Source organism: Coffea arabica, chromosome 6c, assembly GCF_036785885.1.
Source record: "Coffea arabica cultivar ET-39 chromosome 6c, Coffea Arabica ET-39 HiFi, whole genome shotgun sequence".
In the NCBI taxonomy this organism is placed as follows: Eukaryota; Viridiplantae; Streptophyta; class Magnoliopsida; order Gentianales; family Rubiaceae; genus Coffea; species Coffea arabica.
In genome coordinates, this window is record NC_092320.1 from 3,485,964 (window position 1) to 3,512,347 (window position 26,384).

A 26,384-nucleotide genomic window follows, 5' to 3' on the forward strand; every position below is an offset into this window, starting at 1 on the left:
ATTTCAATCTTCAAATTAGCCTCAACTAGTTCATACAAATAATTTTTTTTTCAGGAAAAGAAAAAGAAAAAGAAAGCGGAGGCTTCCCACTTTCAACTTTCAAGTCTCTCAACGGGAACTCTCTTGTTTTTAATGAGGGACGCCATAGCCATCTTAGCTTCCTGCTCTGTTACTCTCCCTGCGACTCATGCTCCGGCTCCTCCCTCCCACCACCGCCGCCGCCGATGCCGCCCGTCTCCTCGCACTAACCAATCGCTTAATTCCACTGCTCCTTCACTTCACTCCACGGTACGATGGGATTATGCTTCCACTTCCCGCAATCGCAATCGCAATCGCAATCGCAAACGCCTCGAGTATTACACCGACCTAACCTTCAACCTCGCCCGAGATGGAAGATTCCGAGACTTGTTCATGATTGCCGAAAGCTTCGTAGTTTCAGGCGGGAAGCCTTCTCAATTTGTGGCCTTGCTCGATGTCAATATTGTTTCTGCTGGGATTTCTAGAATGATTAAGGATGGAAGGCTCGGGAGCTTGATTGAGGTGTTGGGTGGTCTGAGGAAGCTAGGATTCGCTGTGGTTGAGCTCTTTGACGGACTCGCAGTTGAGGCACTTCGGCAGGAGTGTCGTCGTCAGCTAGGGAAACGTGATGACGTGGAGGAGATTGTGAGCTTGTTGGAAACACTTCAAGGTGAATTTCAGTTGGAGTAGTTATATCCTTATTTTTTTAAAATTATTAACAGGCATTATATCTTCTTTCCCAATTGCTTGCCATTATTTGGCTTTGACTATTCACTTCGATGTCGTAATCTTTCAGGGCTTGGTTTTTCTACCAAAGAATTCGTTGCGCCCTCCGAAATCATAAGGCTTTGCGTTTACAGAAGAACCCCAAGTGCTGCTATAAGGTATGATTTGTTTTGGTTCAAGAATAGTATTTGGTTCAGAAGTTGCACAGTTTTCTGTCTAGTGAGCTGCAGTCTAGTTATTTGATGTGACATTTTGCAGGTATGCACAAATTTTTCCGCAGGTACATACGCTTTTGTGTACCATAATGATTGAATTTGGGAAGAAAAGGGACTTGGTATCTGCACTCAGTGTTTTTGAAGTCTCCAAGCAGAATCAAGGCTGTCCCAACATGTATGCCTACCGAACAATCATTGATGTTTGTGGACTCTGTGGGGATTATTTGAAGTCTAGATCTATTTATGAGGTAGTTGCATTTGTTTTGGGTCTTAATTCCAGTTCTTTGCAAAGTTCACAAGTTTTACCATTTGACAATTCGTAAACCAATGGCCAAGAGTCATGCATATTACCTGTTATGACATTTCTCTCTTTGGGAGACCTTGTTATCGGATGGTATCTTTTCAATTGTCATTATATGGTCCTCCATCCTAGTTATTCTGGCTCATGTCCTTAAACCTTTTATGTCATTTTAGCATATAGCACTTGAAAGGATGATGGCTTATGCACATTTATCTTAAGCCTGCTTTGGACCCTTCTTGTGTGTAATTTTACTTGTACAGCCAAAATTATTCTCTTCTTAAGCCAATTTGTAGCTGTTCACAAACACGCAAAGATGTGAATTAGTGTGTGCTTGTGTTTACTATTAAAATACTTGTAAGTTCAGTATTTAAGAGGAAAAATTTGAAACTTGCACTTCTAGGTTGCGGTACTGGATTATCTGAATTATTTGATTTATGTAATTGAGAGATAGGATTCTCAATAAACTGATCTTTTAGTTGCATTTGTTTGACTGCTACCAGTTTCCCAGCTTGGTTTGATGATTTACTAAATCCTGTTTTCATTGTTTTCCTGTTCAATGAGTTTATAATTCTCAATCACTGATCTGTATTTGACTCTAATAAATTTTCTTTATTTTCTTGCATTACCTATTTTTAAAGACAATATTTTGCCCATAAGGGATTCAAAAGTTATTTTTTCCTATCCCTTGTGAATGGTGTGAACACAAAGCCATGCTAATGTTTAAATTTTACTGCAGGAGCTACTTGACTGTAAGTTCATCCCAAATATTTATGTTTTCAACAGTCTCATGAACGTTAATGCCAGTGATTTCAGCTACATGTTACATATCTATAAGCAGATGCAAGTAATGCTCTCTCTCTCTCTCTCTCTCTCTCTTCCCCTCCCTCTCTCTGTCTATCTATCTCTATTTATTGTCCTTTTATTTACCTTGAAGTACTGGTTTCGTGCACTGTGCAGCAGCAAAAAGTCCATACTGTTTTTGATTGAGGAGTGATTCTGGAATTTAACTTTATCATTGAATGTGTAAAGATATTAGTCACCTCTTTCTCCTTCTTCCCTTTTTTCTTTTTGTGATCTTGCATTTCATTCATTACTTATTCAGTTGTCAAGTACTTACCGTGCTTAATTTGTTTGGTGGAATGCCACATCCAGAAAGTAGGTGTGACAGCTGATCTGGCATCATATAATATCCTTTTGAAGTCTTGCTGTCTTGCTGCAAGAGCTCATCTGGCCCTAGACATTTACAGAGATGTTCAACATTTGGAATCAAAAGGGGCTCTAAAATTGGATGTGTTTACTTACTGTACAATGATCAAGGTACAGCAATGCCTTTTCTGTCTTGATTATACTCTGCTTGGTGCATTATGTGTTATGGAGGCTTCGTATCCAGGATGAGAGTAATAAACTCGTCTGCAAAGCCAAGGAACAAAATTCATTTGTGCAGAAGGATTTGTAGTTCATCTCATGCTGTTCTCTGTGTTGAATATTCTTGAATTGTCCATTTGGCTTCTCCAGATTGGGCAGTGGCCTTCTGAACGTGCTTGCAATTGAAAATTTCTGACATTTGCCTGTGGACTTGAAGACACATGTTTAAAATGGTTAAGGAGTGTTCTTTCACATTTATTTCAAAGACTTAAAATGCTTAATATTAGTCCGACCCTGAAATCTATGGTCAAACTACTATGTATCTTGCATGGTGCTCTAACGCAGGCAACCAGCATCCGCCTACTTGTTTCTTAAATGCCTTTGAGTCCAAGTATCATACATTTTTTTCCTACTATCTTGCATCCTAATATTCCTTTTCCTGCTCGAACTGGATTTTCACCCTGTGAGGAGTTATCCTTTTATCCTCACATCCCCTGCACCAATTATTCAGGTCCTTGCAGATGCTAGAATGTGGAGAATGGCACTGGAAATAAAAGAACATATGCTGCTAGCTGGTGTTATTCCCAACACTGTAACGTGGTCATCATTGATCAGTGCATGTGCCAATGCAGGTCTTGCAGAGCAAGCAATTCAATTGTTTGAAGAGATGCTTCAGGCTGGTTGTGAGCCTAATTCACAGTGTTGCAATGCTCTTCTTCATGCTTGTGTTGAAGCTCACCAATATGATAGAGCCTTTCGACTCTTCAAGTCCTGGAAGGAAAACGGTATTAAGATGTCTGTAAGAAAAGATTTTCATTGGATGAACAAAATAAATGATTATGCTTGCAGCAAGCATGAAAATTCCAGTACAATAACATGTAGAACCTCTGACTCAGAGCATCCATCCTTTCCGATAAGGTTTTCATTTGCACCCACAACTTCAACATATAATATTTTGATGAAGGCCTGTGGCACTGATTACTACCATGCCAAAGCATTGATGGATGAGATGAAGATGGAAGGTCTTTCTCCGAATAACATAACATGGTCCATTTTGATTGATATTTGTGGAGGCTCAGGAAATGTACATGGTGCTTTGCAGGTACCATAGTCTACTTCGTTCTTAATGAATAGTAATTACCATGACTTCCTGCCCTCTCAACTAGTATGTTCTTGTCAATGGTAATATGGAATCATTAGGAGCTCCTTCCTGGTTGCATCAATAAGTGATAGCACCAACTTTGTCCTTCACAGTGTCATGCGTTGCGATCACCTCCGCCTCATCACCTATCTCACCCCCATCCTTTTCTACAATGCCTTGTTTGGCTAGTGCAGTGATTCTCATTCTCCTAATCACTCATGCTTGGCCGAGCAATAATCAAAATCTAAATAAATGCTTCCTGCAAGGAATACAAATTGTTTTGTAATCTTTCTCCCTTCTGTGCAGATCTTAAGGTCCATGCACCAGGCTGGTACTCAACCTGATGTTGTCACATATACAACAGCTATTAAGGTAAAAACTTTCTGCTAGATTTCTAATAAGGGCTGATAGTAGCATTTATTATATTCAAGTGGATGCTCATTTTAATGGATTTTCATCTGCCATGTAACAGATTTGCGTGGAACACAAAAATATCAAAGTTGCATTTTCATTACTTGCAGAAATGAAAAGATATCAAATAAAACCTAATCTGGTAGGGATCCCTAAATTTACAAGCATTCGTTTTGAAGTTACCTGGACTTTTCTGGCAATAAAACCAATCAGCCAGGCATTTGATTGATGCTAACAGCGGAGGCTTCCAAAACGATTTGGTTTTCTGTTATACATTTTCCTTTTGTACACAAGTCAATTGTCCTTGGTTATATGATGTTTGACCATTAAAGATGTGACAAATGTGAAAAGTGTTTGAAATCTGTTCGTACTCATGATGCTGATTGAAGTTTGTTATATGAATTCCTGAATGTTTTATTAGATATGTTTTCAAGACATAATTTGCTTCAGTTTTGTTGATTTTTCAAATTTCATTTCAGGTGACATATAATACTCTTCTCAGGGCTCGGAGCCAGTATGGTTCCCTGCAGGAGGTACAACAATGCCTAGCAATATATCAGGATATGCGAAAAGCAGGGTATGTTGTCACAAAAATCTGTGTGCTTGTGTGCTATTTAAGTCATCGTTTTAACCATTTAAGTCCACATGGTCTCATTACAATCTTATTTTTCAGGTATAAACCTAATGATTTCTATCTGAAACTGCTAATTGAGGAGTGGTGTGAAGGTGTAATACAACAAAACAAGCAGAATAAAGGCCAGATTGCTTCCGATAGAGCTTCTTTAGGGCCTCAGAGTCTGCTTCTTGAGAAAGTTGCAGAACACTTGCAGGACAGTAATGCTGAAAGCCTGTCGATTGACATTCGGGGCCTCACTAAGGTGTAACCATAAACTTTAGCGGCACATAAGAGGATTGTTGCTTATAGATAGTGTATTTTTCTATTAGAATTAAAGCCTTTCATCTAACACATTGACAGGCTGCTCATTTATTTAATCAAGTCTTCCATGCAATGCATTGACAGATTGAAGCTCGCATTATGGTTCTTGCAGTTCTACGGATGATCAAAGAGAAGTATAATCCAGGTAATTTGATAACTAGTTTAGTACTATCTAAGAAGTTAAATTTATGTAATGCGATTAAACTGTCAAAGCTGCCCTGCCTAGATAATAAAGTATCATGTTTTAGAAGCTATTCAACTCCACAAGATTGTAAAGCTGAGCATTCACATAGTAATTGCGCATTCAATTATACGACCATCAGGAATTACATTTGCCTTGTACCCTTGGGCATTTCAATTTTTTTTGGTTGTAGGAGATTCAGTGAGAGATGATCTGTTGATTATACTAGAAGAGGAGCCGTGGGGATGTGCTTCCAGACACGAAACTGGGTCTACTGAAGCCATAGCTAACTTGTTGCAGTACGATTTGGGGCTTGAGGTTCTATCAGTAGGGTCAGTGGATGGTAGAAACTTTAACGGTGGTTTTGATACTTCCTTTCTGTGTCCTAATTCAAAAGTTCTACAAAGAAGAGATCTGCCACTGAAATTGGAATCTCGTTCTAGAAGGCCTGTACCTTTACAGCGATTGAAGGTAACTAAGGGATCATTGCATCATTGGTTACAAAAAGGAGGTGCTTCTACCAGCAGATCAGACTAATCTCCTTCTGCAGAGAAGTGAACTGAAGAACTCCTGATAAAGTTATCGACTTTGTAGCAATTATCATTCTTTTATTCTTTGTATAGAGTTGCAGATCAGTGTTGTATTTCTCACAATAAGGTTGTAGATAAAGGTGAAGTTGCAGATCAGTGTTGTATTTCTCACAATAAGGTTGTAGATAAAGGTGAAGTTGCATTTCACTCAAATCAAATGTATTTGACCGAGACTGACTACAATGTACCATCAGTAAAGGCAAAATTTAGAAATGGATACATAGAGAAAAATCACATGCTACTCAAAATATTCCGTCTGCTCATTTAGCCCTGGTTTCATGCTATTGCTGCACCAATCTTGCAAGTCAAAGGACAGGCATCCTAAAGATCTGAAAAGCAATTTGACTTAAAATACTGAAGACAGATCCAAAAAGCAATTTAACTTCAAATACTGAAGATTGGACACTTCTCCTGGACATCAGAATTCTAAAATTGTTTATTTCAATGAACTGAAGCTTTTTTCCCACCACGGTTGAATAAAACCATACAATAGCATCGCGAATCAGGATGTTTTGCTAATGAAAACGCAGATGCACAGCACGGGTTTCATTTCAGAGCCAATCCTCCTGTTGCAGTTTCAGGGGCAGATAGACCTCGGACAAATACTGAAAGCCGAACGAGCTCAGGGCCTGAATCTCAGCCTTCTGCTTAGTCTTCACCATCAAATTTAACTCCTCAACCCATCCAGGATTCTTTTTCACAAAATCTTCCTCCAACAGATCCTTTCCAGTCTTGATATCCTGCTCTGTCATCGGCAACCTGCACTGCTCCGGTATGTTATACTTATCCAAATCACTCGGCCTAATCCCCAACCACTTAATATCAGGGGTCGTCAAATTTGCGCTGTCGTAAGACATATTCTTGGATCCACACCCGTAAACCGACAAGATCTTCAACCCGTAAGGATCACTATCCACCAAAGCCAACACCGGCACCTTCAATTCCGTCTTCAGTTTCCTCAAGAACAGCCTGGTTGCCACATCCGGTTGTCCTTTGGCCGTGATGATTATGCACGGGAACCGATTATAGAACCTATCCTCAGCTAACCTGATATAAGCAGCATCCTTCTCCACCAACAGAATAAACAATGCATCACTCTGCATATCCCCGACCCTGTCTATATTGGGGGGAATCGCTTTTCCGCCCATCCCCATCTTGGTGCAGTCGATCAAATCACCGTTATCGCTAAAAATAAGCCGGCCAACAACCACCCCCTTTTCGGCGGCAATCACATTGAGGCTGGACCTGGTGCAGCCCAAGATGCAGGAGACGTCATCCAAGACGGCGTCGGATTGTGTCTGGTCTTGGAAAAGCTTGACGTCTGTGTAGAAGAGGTCACGCTTAGTGACGTGGATGTTCTTGAGGCAGAGCTGGTGGATGAGCTGGAGGATGCGGGCGGTGATGGTGGTCTTGCGGACGGTGGAGACATTGGCGTAGGGACGGAGGGAGGACTTGTCTTTGAGGACGATGCGGTCTAGTTCGGGGACGTAGAGCTGGTTGGCGGAGGAACGAGAGGGGACGGAGAAGGAGAGGCCCTGGCCGGAGAGGATGGAGTGGGTGAGGCTGAGGACGAGGGATTCAATAGTTGACTGGACGGAGGAGAGAGGGAGGTCGCTGACCTCACGGCATGCTTGGGAAAGAGAGAGGTCGGCGAGGGTTAAGGGATTGGTAGAGGCGGAGGGGGTGGATTCTGCTGCTGCTAGGGCTTTGAGGGCTTGGAGGATGACGGAATCGGGTTTGAGTCTGGACTTGAAGGGTATTGAGTCGGAGTCAGGGTCCGCCGGTCGGCGGCGCTTTTTCTTGTCTGCCATACTCTGGAGAGTGAATGACTTGCTTAATTTAGGCGGACTCGAGACTTGCCTTGCTTGACTTGTAGGGCGGGGAGGCGGGAAATGAAAATGGGCGAGCAGCAAGACTTTAACTAGTAGTAGCCTGGTACTTGTGTCTTGGGTGCGTCAATGGAGTATGAATCTATTATTAGTTTTGGGTTGGATCCTAAATTCAAGCCCATTAAATTTAATTAAGACCCAAATCAGTTTCACGTGGAATGAGTACGAGCGTAACGTGTAGTAGTAGTGTAGCTTTGAACTCAGTTTTTGGGTTTGGCGGGGAAACTTGAGGGAGACGAAGCCGGCCCAAAACAAAAGTTTGAGGTAGTAACACGTGGAGCGGAGGGCTGATTTTCCAAGGGCTGGTGAAGGTGACTGGAGAGTCCTGTTTCTTCGTTTGTTGTCCAGGCTTCAGCATTGAAACGAAAGTGATGTCGTCTCATCTGTAATATTTCCTCCGTCTCACCCTAATAGTCCTGATTTCTTTCACATAATTTAAAAAAAAATAGTTAATTTTATTAGAACAATTAATTTAGATAGTTATTTTTCTAATACTCTCACATTAATTAGAATACAACTTTATAGGAACTTAAATTGATAGTAAAAAAAAAAATCAACTCTCATTAAATGGGGTAAGTTTATAGTAATAACAACTTACATTAAAAAAAATATTTTAAAAAAATTAAAATACAACTATATTTTTCAATTGAAAAGTGAACTATAATTTGAAATAGACGAAAAAGAAAAACAGGACTATTAAAGTGGGACGGAGGAATACTTATTAGCGGAATTAATCATTTTCGAATTTCATGCAACTACCGGTACCGGTCCGGTAGTAGCATTTCCAGAAACTTCTCTCCCATTCATTCCAGGATAGAATTAAACAAAACCAATTATTAGTAGTTGGTAGTAGTATTTTTTATTTTCATTAAGAGATAGACTAGGCATGCCAATTCCTCTTCCTCTTCCTCTTCCTCTTGGTGCCACCACACCACTCCTGAATCATCATCATCATCGTCATCAAGTCGCCGTGCCAGTGCGGCGGCGTCGTCATGCTGTACGAAACGACAGTATGAGCTTAGTCGCAGCAGCTCCAACAACACTAGTGTTTCAGCCACAATTCGATTCTGCTGTCTACAATTACAAGAAGAAGCCAATCATCAACGCCGCCTTTCCATCATCATCCGCACTTACTCAAACTAAAAGGCTTCATATTATTGTTCCCCGCGCTGTATCCGCTTCTCCCGGCAAGTTCCCGCTATAATTGCCCTAGTAGTGTCCCAGTTACTGTATTACTCTATTGGCCTCGAATCCTCTTTTAACCTTTTTCCAGCAATCAGAGTAATCAGAATTTAGAGATGCGAGCCTTGGATTTCATTTTTCCGTTTCAAAAAGGTGTATGATTCTATTCTCTTATGATTGCCACATCATGTTAATGGTGAAATAGGAGCTGAATCTTCTGAGGTGACGTCTGAAAACTTGTTAGACGGCGTGCAAGTCTTTGACTTGAATGGAAGTAGGGTTGCCATTTCTGAGCTGTGGAGAGACAGGAAAGCTGTCGTTGCATTTGCTCGCCATTTTGGGTACTGCTTCAATTTTCTTTTGTTTCCTTTCAGCTTTTGCCTCTTGTTTGAGCTCCTTTTAAAAAAGCAATTCCGAGTTGGTACTAATAATTCTTTGTAATTTTCATTGCAGCTGTGTGCTTTGTCGCAGAAGGGCTGATTATCTCGCTTCTCACAAGGTTTGACGTTTCTTTCACTGCCTCGAGTTCAGTTATAATGAGGCTTTTCTTGGTAGTTCAGAATTCAGGATACTTATCTCCTTTCCCATCTCTGGTACTAATAAATACCAGCAGATTCTCAGTACATATATTTTCTTCTTCTTGGGTGTTTCAACCATGACTACTACTATCTTCTGAATGTATGCCCATCTGGCAGCTGTTGAATGTTTAAGGCCTCAAACTCTGTTGTTTAAAGCCTGCTGATTCCATCTTGCTTTTAAGCTAAAAGCTTTCTGAGGTCCTCTCATTTGCTTTGACTTGTACTCTTACCTTTCTTTTTGAGTCGCAATGGCTTGATAAGGAGAGCTAGCACTGGCTTTTGAGAAGTTTCAAACAGAAATTTTTTATTTGAGTTCTTAAACTTCGTAATCAATCACGTGTTATAACATTAATATGTCCCCAAGTGATATTCAGCTAGACTTTGCCATTGCAGCAGTTTATGGTCTGACTAGATTTGCACAATTATATTGCAGAAATGTTCGTTTATGATTGTAGCCTCAAGCACTATCCATTTGGCTATTGACCACTTAATTTTTTCTTTCTTTTTGAACATGATAGTGGGAAAACTAACAACCGGATTGGAAACACAGGAATCAACTTAAGTATCTGATTTGTGGGATACAACTGTCTTTGTCAATTACTATTAAAGATGCTGACTAACAAGTCAAACTGAAGAAAAATATGTTAATAGTGTGAAGAGCACAGATCTCCTGAACACGGACAAGAATCAGTGTTAGTCATGAGTGACTGGTACTTAGTATTTAAGCCTGTTTACCATTCAAGGATAGAGTGAAGTGATAATGTTGCTCTAAACTCTCCTTTTCTTCCTTTACAGGAGAAAATGGATGCAGCTGGTGTGGCACTGGCTTTAATTGGACCGGGTAGTGTGGATCAGGTATCCTGCTGAAGCTCCTTACACAATTATCTAAAGGTCACTTTCACTACTCCTGCGGTGTCCCGCCTTTTGATTTGCTCAGAAACATGGCATCTTTGGTCGCCAGATGAACAATTTTTTTGTTGCTGTTTAGTGTTAAAGCTCCATGAGAATTATGTAGCTCTATCATCTGCTGTTTCTTTTTCCTTGCCTTAAAACGTACAGAAAGAAGCAGCAAATTGAGGAGTGAAATCTGTCTTGAAATTTCAGGCAAGGGCATTTGCTGAGCAAACAAAATTCAGAGGAGGTAAGTTTGAAAGACCTTTCCTTGGAACAATCAGTGTCACAAATATTCATCGGAAATCAAAGGTAATATTGCACAGAATTTAATGCCCTTTTGGATGTCTGTTTTTGGTTTTTACTATTTTTCTTCCATTTTCAAGTGCTAATACTGCCCGGAAAAAGAAAATGATTTCTGTCTTATTAGACTCATGAGTCAGGAGAACATTCTTGAACCAAATGGACAGAATTGCTGAATAATAGCTATGTAATGTTGGTGATTGATGATTTAAAAGAAATTTCCTCTCAATTCTTGTAAAAAGCACATGGATCCCCAACAAACAAAATGCATAACATCTTCCCAAAGTTGAAGGCATTGGTGAAGGAATTGATCAAATTGTTGTTTAAATGCTTTAATGGTATTCTATTCTACATTTCAGAAGTATACGCAGATCCCAGCCACACATCATACGAGGCACTCAGATTTGTTTCTGGTGTTTCAACAACATTTACTCCTGGGGTATGAAATATCTTCTATATGTTTATCATGGCTGACTATGTCTCTTAGGTTGTACGAGAGATTTTCCTTTAGTGCCTTCTTAGAGGAAAATTTTCATCCATTGATGAATCCAGGCTGGCCTGAAAATAATACAAGCGTACATGGAAGGTTATCGACAAGATTGGGGGCTTTCCTTTGAGAAGGAAACTAGGACAAGAGGTGGCTGGTACGTCCACTTCTGTTTGTACTCATGTATTCGTGTGATGAAATCGTTGGCTGTCTGTCAGTTTGCATTTTTGGATGGTACATTCTTGCAATCATTGGTCTTATAAAACTTTAGTAATAATCTGCAGTTCTTTTGTTTAATAAATATATCAGATTAAAAGACATTAGGAATCATTTGGCGTACAGACTGGCAATAGGTTAGGCCTTTGAACAAAGAATCCCCTGCTTTGGATGCTTTACACAAAATCTTCAAAACCACCACATATTTTTCTATCTTGTTTACAAGCTCTGAGTTCTTTCAGAAAGGTTAAGTTTATTAGAAACTAACTGAATTGCTGCAAAAAGCACTCTGAATCTATGGGAAGAAACAACTATCACCACCATGCCGCATTTTCCAAGTAACTGAGCATACAAGTAGAGTTTTTTTTTTTTTCAGTGTAAGTGGGCGGACTTTGAGACCTCTCACTTCAACACATCCCCCCCCCCCCCCCCCCGCCCACAAAAAAAAAGGGTACAAGTAGACTTAATAGACTGATTTTTGGATGACTAGACTGTGTGACTGTGCGCTACAACTTCATGAATCTCTTTATTGGGTAACGGCTCAGCCTCATCTTGGTAAACCGTTGTGCATGCAATGTAAGCTCAGGACCTTTTGTTAACAGTCTGAAAATGTTTGATGGTAATACTCTTTCTGTCAATTTGATTATCCTGTGAAACCACTATCTGGTGATTGTTCTCAGGCAGCAAGGTGGGATCATAGTTGCAGGTCCTGGTAAACATAATATATCGTACATCCACAAGGTTAATCCTTGCACTTTCTTAACTTCTACAGTACTAGAAGTTTCATGGCGCTGTTTTGATTCTGCAAGCTTACTGGAATTCTGATTACATTAGGACAAAGAAGCCGGAGATGATCCAGATATAGAGGACGTCTTGAGAGCATGTTGTCCGTAATTAGCGAATTGAAGTCTTTCTCCACCCTCCAAAGCAATAATATTATTATTTGTTACATCTCTTAATCTTCTAAATTCACAGAGTTTAGCGAGGGTAATCTCTTGTTTTATACGTCATCATACCACATAATTTTTGGGTTTCAAGGTATAAATCCATAGGTACCGGGCCTTTCATTTCCCACCCCGATTTAGACCAGAAATTGAGCTTCCTTTTACTCCTCGTTAGGCTTATGGATCCATCGGTTGCAAGTTTTTGTGCCATCTAGGAACGATTCTTGAGACGGAATGCACGTCAGTCTGCTCAGAGTTAATTTGAGAAAAACAAATGTTAAGTATTGGAAAAAGCTATAGAAAAAAAAACTCCCAAGAACTTTTGATAGACTAAAAGATGGGGTGGGGTGGTGGCTATTGTGCAAAGGGGTATTTTCGACGCTTGGGATGAATATTCAGCACAACTATTGTTATTTTTGTAGATATCCAGGTTCCTTCTATAGGTGCAGTCAAAATTGCGATACTGTTATTGAGATCAAAATAGAAAGTTTGTACACAGGCTTAACCTCAGATTTGCGCATGTATATTCTCCTATCTGTATACACGAACAGACAGAAACAACCCATATCTCAATACATACAACAAAGATGAATACCCGATTCGAGATCAAGGCGCCAATTCTCCCATTTTTTGGAAACTTTTACCAAGACATGACAGCATGTTGCACATCTCTAATACTATAGCATTCAGCACCCTTATTGCAGTTGCAGGAGCCTGAAAACTGCAGCATTCCTTAGCCTCCAAACCTGATACACAAACACAGCAAAAGCCAGTCTCTCGAGGCAACCGGCAAAATTATTAGATTTCAGTGACTAGACAACCTAGTTAACTCTTCGTCCAATGAGTCTCTGCCCCTAGATGTCAGGCATAAACTTCGTCCAACGGTCTCCTTTTGCAGAATAACCAGCATATACCATTTTACTCTCTGCCCTTTCATTGTTCACCACCTGCATCTGCATGGCAGACTTAATAGAGAATAGAGTCGCCATCAGTCGAAACAAGCTGATCCTTGGTACAAAGGTCAGAGGACTAGTGGCCCTCAAACATCTTACTTCCTGGGCTAATTTCTCAGATTATTTGTATTTAAAAAAAACATCCGTCAAATGCACCTCTGACATGGGATTTTTCTAATTGTATAGCGGCCGTGCTGACTCAGCACGGCCGCATAACTAAAAATTCCACCCAAAATCTTCTCTGCAAAAAATTCAATGATGCACAGTCGGTGTCAGAGGAGACGTGCTGACTGGACACGTTCCCGGCTAACAGAAAACTGACTCCGTCTGCGTATGAGTCAGAGGGGAAAAAGCAAAACTTGCATTATTCCATCCGGGAAAAAAAAAAGGAAAAGATAAGGAAAGGAGCAAGTGAGCTCCATTGATCGAAAAGAGATTCCCCTGCAGCTTTTTTGTGCTAATGGTGCAGGCGAACCCCAACTACAGCCAGCAAAAGTTTTTAATTAAAAAAAGAAATTTAAGCTGGCTGCCGGCTTGCAAGTTTTTTTTTTTTTTTTTTTTTTTAAGTTAAGTTGCAGGTTGTCAGCCGACTAAACATTGTTAAGTACTTTTAAGTACTATTATATTTATTTTTACCTTTATTCTTTTAACAACCCACTACCAAATAATAATTTATTTGTATATTTTATTTAGATATATATCAATTTTCTATATATTTTATAAAAAAATATAAAACCAAATTTTATACATAATAATTTCAACGATTATTTTTCAAACATTTGGAAAATGCATATTCTTGTAAATTGAATGACATTTTTTTATCTAAAAACTTTTTTTAGGGATAAAAATAATTAATTTAGCAAATTTATCTTGACCTTTTTCATACGTTTGAGCTTAACAAAAAATTAACCACAAAGGCTACCGATAGCATAAGTTTTTATTTTTTTTTTAAAGTAAGCTACAGGCTGCAGGGCTCAAACCTTAAAAAAAAAAAAAAAGAATTCTCTTGTCTACCGGACTGACTCAGCCCGGTAGGCATAGTTTTCTACTGCCAAATTGTCAGAACAACATTGTTCCGACCTTTTTTTTTTGGGCAATAATCAGAGCAATTAGCCCAGTTTCAATTATCAAAATTAAAAAGCAAGATAGGCTTTCAAAGTTGAAATTTTGATACAAAAATGCACATGTATCTTAGAAAATTTAGTCTTTACTTTTGTAATAAATATGATGACTTTTATTTTATATGGTTGTGCATTTGTTTATTTAATTATAAAGGGTAACTAATTGCTTGAAAATGTTATTATGTTGAATATGCTAGATATTTTGGAGAAGTTTATTACAGTTCTTCTCTAAAGATAGAAGATTGTGCAGCGTTTCTTTCTCATGCCATTTTAGAAGGAATTTTTTCTTTTTTTTTTGTTTGTTTACAAAGTTTAATAGATGGCATATTTGGCTTACAATATCAAATTGGATTTTTATGCTACTAGAAACAGGTAAAGAGAGGGTGTAACTTGAAATTGGAGAGGAACTTTCTGCAATTGTCATAGATCTTGAAAGAAGTTCGTGAAATTATCCATATTCTTTTTCATAATTGGGCTGAATCAATCGTAATCAATTAAGTATCCCTTAGTGTGGGCTGGTAGGAAAATTTGGCGTGAATGAAAGGTTTGCAATTTTGATGCGCTTTTAGTATTGCACACCAGGCAGTATACCACTCGAAATGGAAAAATAAATTGGGGGACGTGCCCAGTCAGCACGTCCCCTCTGACTCATACGCAGATGGAATCAATTTTCTGTCAGCCGGGGACGTGCCCAGTCAGCACGTCCCCTCTGACACCGACTGTGCACCATTGAATTTTTTGCAGAGAAGATTTGGGTGGAGTTTTTAGTTATGCGGCCGTGCTGAGTCAGCACGGCCGCTATACAATTAGAAAAACCCCATGTCAGAGGTACATTTGACGGATGTTTTTTTTAAATACAAATAATCTGAGAAATTAGCCTACTTCCTGTGTCATTTCCAGGACACTTGAACTACACTTGGCAAACACAATCAACATTTGACATTCCAAAACTATTCAAGCGGTCCCCAAAAAAATGTTTAAAGAGAGGCCCTATAGGATGCTAATAATAGAGCTGTAAAAAAGTTAAATTAAATCGAGTATCTCTATTCGTTGAGTTACCTGAACAACTCTCTGTGTTCGATCGATAATTTTCGAGTTTGAAATCTCTTTTTGTGTTCGACTTGTTAATTAAATTTCTAGTTCAAATTTGAATTTGAGTTCAATTCATTTAACATAAACAAACCGATCTCGAACAGGTTCGAGAAGCTCAAATTTTGGCTTTTTCTCTCAAATAATCATTAAATTCAAATACAAAACTAACCAGCTAACACTAAATTTTGTAAAATGACACTAGTACTGTAATTAGGTTCATATTTATGAACGATCATTTAAATTCGCAGACAAAACTCTTGCTCATTTAATTACATATCGAGCCAAAATGTTAATTCGAATTCGACTCTTCCAAAGTTCTTATACCTTTATCAGCGTCTGTTGGGGCAAAAAAGCTACAGGAGCTTTCACTAACGGAAAGCAAGCCAAGCAATTTCTCGTCAAACACAACTAAGTCAAATAAAAGTAAACAGATCAAGAGGATAATTTAGCATTTAAATATGTACCTTTGTATCACCATACTTATGTAGTATACTGTGACGAAAGAACACTACCAAGCTACAGCATCTTCCACTTATATCCAGTCCCTTGCACAGGAGCTACTCCTTAAAGCAGTTTCATAATATAATACGGACTGATCCATCCTCATTGACCACCATCATAATCTTCAAATAAAAGGTTAATGATTCAAAATTTACCTCCCATCACTTGTTATTATATATATATATATTTTTTTTTCAAACGATAAGAGAATCACGTATTATTTTGCTATTTTAAATGACTCAAAACCCATACTATTTTAAATGACTCAAAACCCATACGGATGAACAGTACACATATCCGATTTTTTTACAATAGACTAGAATGATAGGTTGATACAGAGTAAACAAGTCTCGAGCAATCCACACAAAAAAAAAAAAAAAAAAAAAATCCTCACCGTGTAACTTTGTTCAACAAGATTTAATACCAAAATATCAAATTTGTTAAGGTTAAACCTCCTTCAATCAGATTAGTTTAGATCCATGTTACAGCTCGCACCATTAAGAGAACACGCTGATAAAGGAAAATGTTAAAGTCCATCATATCGCACTGTCACGGGGTGAACCGATGCACAAAATATAATCACGGCCCACGGATGAGATCAATTCTAAGATAGCACACCTACAGCTAATATCAGACCTTGTATCATGAAAAAGATGAACATGCCAACCTCCCTTCTCTAGCATGGAATAGTAAGACAGTTATCTTTCGTATTAAAAATTTTTAAAAAAATTATGAACATGCCATCAAACCAAAACTCCATTGTTTGCCGTGCAAATTAATTTGACAAAAAAAAAAAAAGGTAAGATCGAAACAACTCAGAGAAATGCCATTCAAACCTCCCATGATTAGCTTAGGAAGAAATTAGTACAGAAAATTGCCGTGGGAAGAGCTTGAAGAGCGAGCTTGAGCGTGCAGAAACATTGGTGAGATTGAAAAGTTTGCAAAACATTCAAACACTGAATTTTGAAAGTTTGCGAATCATAAACGCCCAAAAATGATTCAATGCACATACTATTAACAATTAATGATCGTGTAATGACAAACGATTGGTAGCCTCAGACGATTTAACCAGGTTCAAGCATTGATCAAAGACGAAAAACCACGAACTGGCAGTTTACTTCATTTTCCCTGAATTTGGTACTGAAATTAAGAAAAAAACGATTTCAACAAACATTTATTACGGGAAGACAGAGTATAATTCAAGGACCTAAACAAGTAACTAAAAACAAGCATCTACTATTAAGGCTTCTAATTCTTAGAAGGCACCACCGCGCAGACGAAGGACAAGGTGAAGAGTGGACTCCTTCTGGATATTATAATCCGCCAGGGTGCGCCCATCTTCGAGCTGCTTTCCAGCAAAAATGAGTCGCTGCTGGTCCGGTGGAATTCCCTCTTTGTCTTGGATCTTTGCTTTGACGTTGTCGATGGTGTCTGAGCTCTCAACTTCAAGAGTGATAGTCTTACCAGTCAGAGTCTTCACAAAGATCTGCATACCACCCCTCAAGCGCAACACCAAATGAAGAGTAGATTCTTTCTGGATATTGTAATCAGCTAGGGTTCGACCGTCTTCCAACTGCTTTCCCGCAAAGATCAATCTCTGCTGGTCCGGCGGAATTCCCTCTTTATCCTGGATCTTAGCCTTGACATTGTCTATCGTGTCAGAGCTCTCGACTTCCAACGTGATAGTCTTCCCAGTTAGGGTTTTGACGAATATCTGCATACCACCGCGAAGCCTCAAGACAAGGTGAAGGGTGGACTCCTTTTGGATGTTGTAGTCGGCTAGGGTTCTGCCATCGTCGAGTTGCTTGCCGGCGAAGATCAATCGCTGCTGATCCGGTGGAATACCCTCCTTATCTTGTATCTTAGCCTTAACGTTATCGATCGTGTCGGAGCTCTCGACCTCCAGGGTGATGGTTTTGCCGGTTAGGGTTTTCACGAAGATCTGCATGCCACCGCGGAGGCGGAGCACAAGGTGGAGGGTGGACTCCTTCTGGATGTTGTAATCGGCGAGGGTGCGGCCGTCTTCGAGTTGCTTGCCGGCAAAGATGAGGCGCTGCTGATCGGGAGGGATGCCTTCCTTGTCTTGGATTTTGGCCTTGACGTTATCAATGGTATCAGAACTCTCGACCTCGAGAGTTATGGTCTTGCCCGTTAGGGTTTTCACGAAGATCTGCATAATTGAAAGAGATGGCTAAAAACTACAACCTAGAAGAGGAATCGAGGGAAGATTAGGAATTTAGAGAAGAGGGCAATTGAGAACGAACTGCTAGAATGATTGTTGAACAGTTAACGATGCGTAGAATTGCCGATGGTATGCTGTTTATATAGGAGAGTTGGCGGACTTTGGACGCCAAGGTCGCTGCTGGGCAGTTTCCTAAACAGTGTTCAACAGGGGCCAGAAAGTTCTCGGACAATCAATCAGTTGGGGCGGTGCTTACCTGGACTGCAAATCCAGCCCAATCTAGAAATTGCTGGAGGTATCCTTTCCTTTTTCCATTTTTTGGCTGATATGTTACCTTAACCATCCGTGAAAATTTAACAACTGATTGCAGGGAAGGGACTTGAATTCAGAACTGCTAATTTCAAGAGTTTTAATTTAAAAAAGGACTAAATTGTTAAGTTTAACTACTTATTGGAATAACACCCCTAAATCAAAGGGGATGATTATTAGTGTTATTTTTAAAGCCTCAAGGGCTATACTGGTGGTTTGAGACGATCTATTAGCGATGTAAATGTAATTAATCCTTAAATAATATGTCAAGAATATCTCGAAACACATTCCGGATGTCTGCATCTCATCAAAAATTAAGGTGTCAATCAATTTCATTCCTAAAGTTTAATGCAAAACATACTTCATCTTTGTAATATTATAATTTCAATTAATTTCATCCTTAAAGTTTTACGCAATCGCATTTCATCCTTATAGTTTCTTAAATTTGGCTAATCGAGGACAACTGGTATATTGTCAAGCAATTTGAATGGGATAGCATCGTTTGACCATAACATATCCATTAGTAAAAAAAAAAAACACTGGATCAACAAAAAAAGTTCAAAACTCTTTTCTTAATTCACTTTCTCATTTTAGTACAAAAAAGATTAATAAATTTTTAACCACCATTGCTCTCTTATTAATCACAATCGACTAAGAAAATCCAAAGAAAAGTGGAAAAGAAATAACCCTAATATATAGCCAATTAAAGAAAAATGCTAGACATACCTATTACAACTAATTGAAGAAAAATATTAATGCGAAAGAATGAATGGTTTTGATTGTTATTTAATTGCAAACAAAATTATTGCGTCATATACGTATTTTTCAATCATCGATTTATCCTTCAATCTATTTATTTTGTTTCAAATACATCATATCACAATTTAAAGGAAAAAAAGAGATAGTCTCCTATCAAAAACACTTGTCGTTAGTTTCATAATTTAATCAATAATTGAATTAATTAATAATAATACAATTATTAATAGGACGTGTGATGATATTATGTCTAAATTGGTTAACAATTATTTAATTGTCCTTAATTGGTAGGAATTATAAACTATGAGGATGAAATGTGTTCTACATAAATTTTAAAGATAAAATTGGTCAAAATTACAAAATTATGAGGATGAAATATGTTTTGTATGAAACTTTAGGGATAAAATTGGTTAGCACCTTAAATATTGGGATGAAAAGTGCATTTTTCCCATCTCAACTAATCGTGAGTTTATAGACGATGTGGTGATTATCTGTACTTTCGTTGTAAAATTGTCTGATCATGTGCGGACAAATTTGGTAAAACAAAAAGATAGACAAAAAATTTACACCAAATTTGGTCCAGTTATTCACACACAGATACATCTTACATGGATTGGGTCCTCGTAATCCTGATCCTGACCCAAATTCGATGTTCATCGGTCCACATTAAACTTCAGCACAATCGGCACCTAAGACGTACTACAACGTAAAGCCCAGAATCCAATACATAAATATACTAGTTCCTAGATTCCACTCCAGCTTAAGTGGGATGTGCTTGATCCTCCCAATGCTATAAAAGGCATATTCTCCAGGGGCTCTTCGTCTTGTTCCCCCGGCCGGCCTCTCCAACTCAGAAAGTTTTTACACCTTTTCTATTATATATTTCCCACCACAGCAATGGCGGCCGTGATCCGCCTCTTGAGGCCCTCGTCTTCCTCTTCCCTTTCTCTTGCAGGGAGGTCTTTATCCACGGCTGTCGTAACGGAGGCCGTGAAATCACAAACTTACACTCAAAACCCCGCCCCGACTGCTGTAGATCCCAAAGGTAGAAACGTGCAGTGGGTCTTTTTGGGCTGTCCGGGGGTGGGAAAAGGTACCTATGCTAGTCGTCTCTCTACTCTCCTCTGTGTCCCCCATATCGCCACCGGTGATCTCGTACGCGAAGAGCTTAACTCCGGAAGCAATCTGGGCAAACAAGTAGGGGGTCTATTTAAAAGCGTTTATGATATTCAAGCTATGTTATTCATTTTCACCTTTTGAGTTTTGAGTTGGAGTTTACACTGCAAAAAGATCGAGATATTTTGCTAAACTTTTCCTTTATATATATATATATATATATATATATATATATATATGTGTGTGTGTGTGTGTGTGTGTGTGTGTGTGTGTATAAAAATTCTAGCTAAGTGGGATTTGGCTCAGCTAAAAGGGAATTCAGAAAAGAAAAGTCTATCCCAACCCTCTATGCAGCTGGAAAAGATGAAAAAAAATGTCTCCTTTATTATGTCTACGAGCTTTAACAATTACTCATATTTGGCTGTAGATGACATTTTAGTTTATTTGAATTCTGTGCTTGAACGAAGGGGGTTTATTTTTGTGCTTTGTTTTTCTTTTTATTTTTAAAATGTTATGATGTAAAATAAATTTTCAAGTTGGCGGATAGCTTAGCAATTTGCCTACTGAAACTTCAGATTATCTGGCAATTGCATGGGCAGAGCTAATTGTTATTAACACCTGGACTAAGAGTGCTGCATTTGCATCCGACTTTTCCTATAATCTCGTGCAGACCATTTTTTTTTGGGTTGAAGATATGAGATTGTGTTAGTACAAATTTTGTAAAATATAACTGTTGAGATCTATCGCTATCTTATGCTTGCAGCTCGCAGATATTGTGAACCAAGGAAAATTGGTTTCTGATGATATAATAATCAGCTTGTTGTCAAAGAGGCTTGAAGCAGGCGAAGGAAAAGGTGAATCTGGATTCATACTTGACGGGTTTCCTAGAACTGTTAGACAGGCGGTGAGTGATTCCTTATGGGAAGAGCTGTACTTCTTGTTCTATCTGTGGAAGTGGATGCAATGCCTGCATGCAACTTTGTTTCTTTCATTTGAAGATGAAGTAGTAGTGAAAAATAAGAGAAAAGAAAAATTGATCTGCATATGGAATGGAATTCTGAGAGCTTTTTCTTTTGAGGCTGTTTAGGACACGTGATTTCAAATTTTGAGCATTTTTGTTGGCTTGTACTCATGTTGTAGCTCTGCATTCCCCAATTTTGTGTTTCTGGTGCAAATCTGTTTTTGAAGACATATGTTTTACTAAAGTGCCATGTATTCTCATGCAAATGAAATGTCATGTATATTTTTATTTGCAGATTTGGCAAGAAGTTGAATAGAAGACATGACACAGAAATTTGATAAGAATACTTAAGCTACAAAAGTGATTTAATTGTGATCCCATGCTATAATCAGAGATTTTTCTTTTCAATATGTTGATTCCTTGTTTCTAAGATTGTATAATTGCAATTTATTTGTTTTTGCAATTTCTCCATCTGGCTCTGCTTGGAAGAATTGATGATTTGTATGAGCAATATGATTCACTTTTCATTTATAGGCAACAAGTTAATTTCTAGAACTTTATTCAATTTCTGCCATGCCAAGTTCCCTTGCAGAATTCTTGAATGTGGGAGGTGAAAGTGAAGTTTTGAGTCAGAGTTCCTAAAACCTCAATTAATATACTTAAAATTTGACTATAAGAGAAAACTAAGTTAGTTGGCAGATTTAAGTTGATGACATGGGCAGATGGGGGGGAAAAGATCGCAGGAAGGTTAGAATAGTAACCAAATAACTGAACCACCAAAGTTAATGAGGACATATAAATGAAATGCTGGGGTCTAAGGGAGTAAATAGTGAAGTAGTTTTTAATGCTCTAAATTCCAAGTTTGTCTTTATAAGCTCCTTAATTCCAGATGGCTAAAATCAAAAGTTTCGCACAGGAGTTATTTGACAGCAGTAGTCTATAGCGTTATGGTTCTTCCTGATGATGGAATAGCTATAGGATTGTAGTTTGGGGTATTGAGTTGAATCGTGCTCTCATGTCTTTGCGTGTCTATGCAGGAAATTTTGGATGAAGTGACACACATTGATTTGGTTGTCAATCTTAAGCTGCCAGAAAGTGTGTTGATTGAGAAGTGCCTAGGGCGAAGGATTTGCAGCCAATGCAGGGAGAATTTTAATGTGGCATCTATTAATGTGAAGGGTGAAAATGGTCGTCCTGGAATTAGCATGGCCCCTCTTCTTCCTCCTCCACAGTGTGTTTCAAAGCTCATCACTCGAGCTGATGATACTGAAGATGTTGTAAAAGAAAGACTTCGCGTATACAATGAAAAGGTATCCATTCTTCCTCTCCCTATGGAGCTTTGCCCAAGGGTGGAATGAATTTCTAGTAGACTCTTATTTAAGGCCATAGGAAACAAGCTTTTATGCTTGACTTATTTTCATTCATCCTTTGTTTCATGTGGGGCAGGGGGAGGGGTAGTAGGATGACCAAGGACAAGCTCTCAGCCTACCTAACAGAAATTGTTAATTTTAAAATGAAGTTGTATGGAAGGTTAAATAATTGCAACTTGACTTAGAAAAGTTTTCCAAACTTAATAGCTTGTCCAAATTCCTAACCATGCCCATCAATATTCTGAATTGAGAATTCTTGTTAATCAGTATCTCGAACAATGGGTTTTAGGCTGAGTTGCATGATTTAATCATCATCTGTGGAATCAATTTATGACCGCAATTCTCTTTCAACGGACTTAGTTACATGTCACACACAATCTACAGGTCCTTCATATTTGGGCCTTCAATCCCTTGAAGTTTTTTTTTTTGGTCGCAACCTACAACAATTGTTAAGTTCCCGTGGATCTGCATGTCTACAACTATTGTTAAGTTCCCGTGGATCTGCATGTCCCAAACACAATGTTTTCATATTTGTTCACAACAGATTAGTCTAAGAAACATTCTAACTTGAAATCTTCTCCTCCCTGTTAAGCATAGTGGTGGAAAATCACGAGGGATTCTACAGAAATTTGAACTGAATTACGATCCTTAGGTGTTATATTATTTTGTGATGTTTTAAAATTTCGTCAGTCAGATTAATTTGTAATTTCTTCTGTGAATTAGAGGAGAATGATCAGTTATTCAATTGGTGCATTGATACTGACACAGGCCACAATCAACTTAACCCTTGTCACTACTGTCTAGCATGGGCTGTGTTAGACCTATAGATTGCTCAGAATTGGGTCATTTGATATTTGTGGTCAAACACTATCTCGTAGGGTTGATTGGAGAAAACATTGTGAAAATGTCAAGGTTTCTCCTTTTGATTCACAGTTAGATTGAGTAAGATTTCAAAGCTGCTTTAGACGTCTCTTCCAGTAGTTGCTTCTTGTGTGAATCTTACATATGGTGCTTGCAGAGTCAGCCTGTTGAGGATTTCTATCGGGGTCAAGGGAAATTGCTGGAATTTGATTTGCCTGGAGGAATCCAAGAAACCTGGCCAAAATTGTTGGAAGTTCTTAACCTTGATGAGCAGGATGAGAAACAGTCTGTTGCTGCTTGAAGCCTTCAGTTGCTGTGCATGAATATAGTGCACGCTTGAACAATTTTGCAGGGAAAGACCAGCTTTTTTTTTTTTTTCTTTCTTTTTTTAAATCCATTTCTTTTCTTTTATTGATTGATTGTGAGGAAATAACAAACCTATAACCAGCCCGATAATTATGGTGGCTATTAATCGAGGCTCTTAACTATTCAGAAGTCTGTTGTAAGATTAAAATACTGCAACTCACATGAATGATTTGGTTGAAATTGACTGTGATAAGCTCAAATAGACATTTGGTTCATTGCTCTGCATTTGTTGCAGCTGTCACAAGTGTCCCTGACCATATCACGTTCTGTGTACTTTAATAAAATGCTTGACATTCACAATCAAAACACGAACTTCGTTTGGATTAATTGTTTTTGGGTTGTTTTTCGGTCTTTGCAAGATTTTGTCCTTTTTTTTCGAGGCACAAAAGGGAAAGTGGTCTAACCCTTTAACTTGCAACAAAACGTGGGCCGGCGGCTCTTCAAGTTGTTATCTTTCACGTGCTTGGGTATTTCCGTCGTACTCCTGGAACAAAACCTCCGAGTCCGAGGTTAGGGAGTGATTAGAGGGAGGCCTTGGTGGTGGACTGGCAATGCCGACATCCTCTGTAACTGTAACTGGCAGCACCATCATCATTAAATTTCAAGGCTTTCCCTTTCTTTGCTTTGAATTCTACAACTTTGTCGGTTCATCCAAATAAACCTGCAAAAGAATTTGAAATATCGAGACCATTTGAAACTGATAAACTATTTTCGTGTAATAGACAATAAATTCAAGTATTTCAAAAGTGCACTCAATTCTTCAGTTTTAGACTTCTACTTCTCACTATCCTCTTTGGCAATTTGAATAATTGGATCATCAAATATTCATATCACAAAACCACTAGCTCTTGGGCTGGTGGTCACCACCAAGCCCTTAAGGTGGTGAGGCCACCAAAATGCCACTTTTGTGGCTCTGCTTTAAATCCATACGAGTGCGTAGTATACTCGTCTGGTCCGGTGGTGATTCTATCTCCATCGATCCCCCGTAGGCTCAGTTGAGCCTCCTCGTAATTAGAGTAGGAGTAGGGATGACAATTAAAAAAATATATATTCATATCACAAAAGATCAAATAAACAATAATGTTCTCTTCAAGTTTAAGTGTTCATACCATCCACAGACACTTGTGAAGAGGATTTGCCTGCATGAACAATTTTCTAAAATCTTCCATGTGCATTTCAAGCTAAACATGATTAGCCACATCCATCTAAACTCGCTTAATAATGCATACCAAATATAGAAATTTACAATATTGTTAAAAATCTAAGAACAATTTGACAAACATTCAGACAGTAGCTGATGAACAAATTGTACAAAGACCGACCAAGAGTACCTATTGTGAAAGTCATATACGAAAAAGTGCACAAAAAGAAAAAAAGAAAGCGAATAAAAACAACCATTACAAACACCAGTTTGATAGTGTGAAGCGTAAGCATCTGAACCAACAATGTTGTATATATATATATATATATTTTTTTTTTTTGTCGATACGATAGAATTCCTATAACCTAAACTAGCCAATTCTACGGGAGAAGGGGAGGGGATTCGATGTGAGTAGAAATTTCATCGAAACTAGTCAATGAAGATCATCACATATTGTAACAAGTTAATGAAGGCCGTCACAATGCTGTATATTAACAATGGCCATTATTGCAGCTAATTAACTCTAAAAACTAAACACTAAATACTGAAGAAGGAGGAAAGTTCTATAGCTACACTTGTACCGTCATTTCAAAATGATTCTTCACCTCTCACGCTTTAATGTAGTCTTAAACGTGCTTCAATTATTGATTTAATCACTCCGTTTTTTTTTTGGAGAAGCCCAATTTCTAATCTGACGAAGAACAAGAAGGAAATTTCTGTCCTTACGCATTTGACATGCTATCGAAAACGATTCTTTAGCTTTCACGCATTAATGTTGTTTTAAACACACACTTTAAAATTTTGAAGTTTCAATCACAATTTAACTTGCCACTAAGCCTTTGATCTGGTGGTCACCATCAAAACAATAAAATCCCGTCTAAATTTGTCACAATATATGACGGTTTTCATTGGTCTTCTTCAATGGAATCTCTATTTAGATCGAGCCCCCTCCCTAGATTAGATTATAGGAATTCTAGCATTGCTACAAAAAAAAAAATCACATTTTAACTTGCCTGCCGTCCAGTTTACGTGATAGATCTTATCTTTTTTTTTTTTGTCGACGGAGTGGATGTCCGGGTCAAGTCCGTAAAGGCGGCTCGACTAATCCCACTTCGACCCGATCCAGCGCCCCAACTTAGACCTAACACGATAATAGCACGGAGAAGCCGTTATTGCTGCGGAGATTCCTATGTTTTCAGAACCGGACCGGATAGCGACTCGGCCAAGGTCAGGGGTCAGGGGTCAATGGGTTCGACCGGGGGTCGATAGGGGTCGAACCG

At 38.6% G+C, this 26,384-nt stretch overlaps 5 protein-coding genes across 12 annotated transcripts; 3 read left to right on the forward strand and 2 right to left on the reverse strand.

The window, feature by feature from the left end:
• The first annotated feature begins 25 nt into the window (after positions 1-25).
• On the forward strand, positions 26-6,133 carry LOC140008263 (pentatricopeptide repeat-containing protein At5g02830, chloroplastic-like). 5 transcript variants are annotated; one of them, XR_011815661.1, is made up of 14 exons: positions 27-688; positions 815-902; positions 1,003-1,207; positions 1,997-2,104; positions 2,413-2,577; positions 3,137-3,410; positions 3,522-3,727; positions 4,073-4,138; positions 4,239-4,319; positions 4,657-4,754; positions 4,851-5,055; positions 5,199-5,259; positions 5,489-5,952; positions 6,004-6,133. XR_011815661.1 is itself a non-coding variant. In XM_072052079.1 (12 exons), exons 1-12 carry the CDS (start codon positions 133-135, stop codon positions 5,830-5,832), a joined length of 2,568 nt encoding a protein of 855 aa, XP_071908180.1. In that variant the 5' UTR covers positions 28-132; the 3' UTR covers positions 5,833-6,133. The 5 variants fall into 5 exon arrangements, 1 of the variants encoding a protein (XP_071908180.1); XR_011815659.1 differs by having other exon boundaries at positions 28-688; positions 3,137-3,727; XR_011815662.1 differs by lacking the exon at positions 6,004-6,133 and having other exon boundaries at positions 26-688; positions 3,137-3,727; positions 5,154-5,259; positions 5,489-5,645.
• LOC113694513 (DNA topoisomerase 6 subunit A) lies at positions 6,005-7,788 on the reverse strand. The gene has a single exon (XM_027213336.2). It carries the CDS (start codon positions 7,694-7,696, stop codon positions 6,437-6,439), a length of 1,260 nt encoding a protein of 419 aa, XP_027069137.2. The 5' UTR covers positions 7,697-7,788; the 3' UTR covers positions 6,005-6,436.
• Positions 7,789-8,537: 749 nt separating this feature from the next.
• LOC113694640 (thioredoxin-like protein AAED1, chloroplastic) lies at positions 8,538-12,505 on the forward strand. 4 transcript variants are annotated; one of them, XR_003449437.2, is made up of 9 exons: positions 8,541-8,961; positions 9,162-9,297; positions 9,410-9,455; positions 10,330-10,389; positions 10,639-10,737; positions 11,088-11,167; positions 11,281-11,372; positions 12,112-12,172; positions 12,266-12,382. XR_003449437.2 is itself a non-coding variant. In XM_027213487.2 (9 exons), exons 1-9 carry the CDS (start codon positions 8,661-8,663, stop codon positions 12,323-12,325), a joined length of 873 nt encoding a protein of 290 aa, XP_027069288.2. In that variant the 5' UTR covers positions 8,546-8,660; the 3' UTR covers positions 12,326-12,382. The 4 variants fall into 4 exon arrangements, 3 of the variants coding, with proteins under 3 accessions (XP_027069289.2, XP_071908181.1, XP_027069288.2); XM_027213487.2 differs by having other exon boundaries at positions 8,546-8,961; positions 10,639-10,675; XM_027213488.2 differs by lacking the exon at positions 12,112-12,172 and having other exon boundaries at positions 8,538-8,961; positions 10,639-10,675; positions 12,204-12,505.
• Positions 12,506-17,188: 4,683 nt separating this feature from the next.
• LOC113694639 (polyubiquitin 3) lies at positions 17,189-18,382 on the reverse strand. The gene has a single exon (XM_027213485.2). The coding sequence runs from the start codon at positions 18,216-18,218 to the stop codon at positions 17,298-17,300; it is 921 nt and encodes a 306-aa protein (XP_027069286.2). The 5' UTR covers positions 18,219-18,382; the 3' UTR covers positions 17,189-17,297.
• A 1,660-nt stretch (positions 18,383-20,042) lies between these two features.
• Positions 20,043-24,188, forward strand: LOC140008264 (adenylate kinase-like). The gene is made up of 4 exons (XM_072052081.1): positions 20,043-20,486; positions 21,169-21,309; positions 22,404-22,676; positions 23,755-24,188. The coding sequence occupies exons 1-4, from the start codon at positions 20,187-20,189 to the stop codon at positions 23,896-23,898; spliced, it is 858 nt and encodes a 285-aa protein (XP_071908182.1). The 5' UTR covers positions 20,043-20,186; the 3' UTR covers positions 23,899-24,188.
• The last annotated feature ends 2,196 nt before the right edge of the window (positions 24,189-26,384 follow it).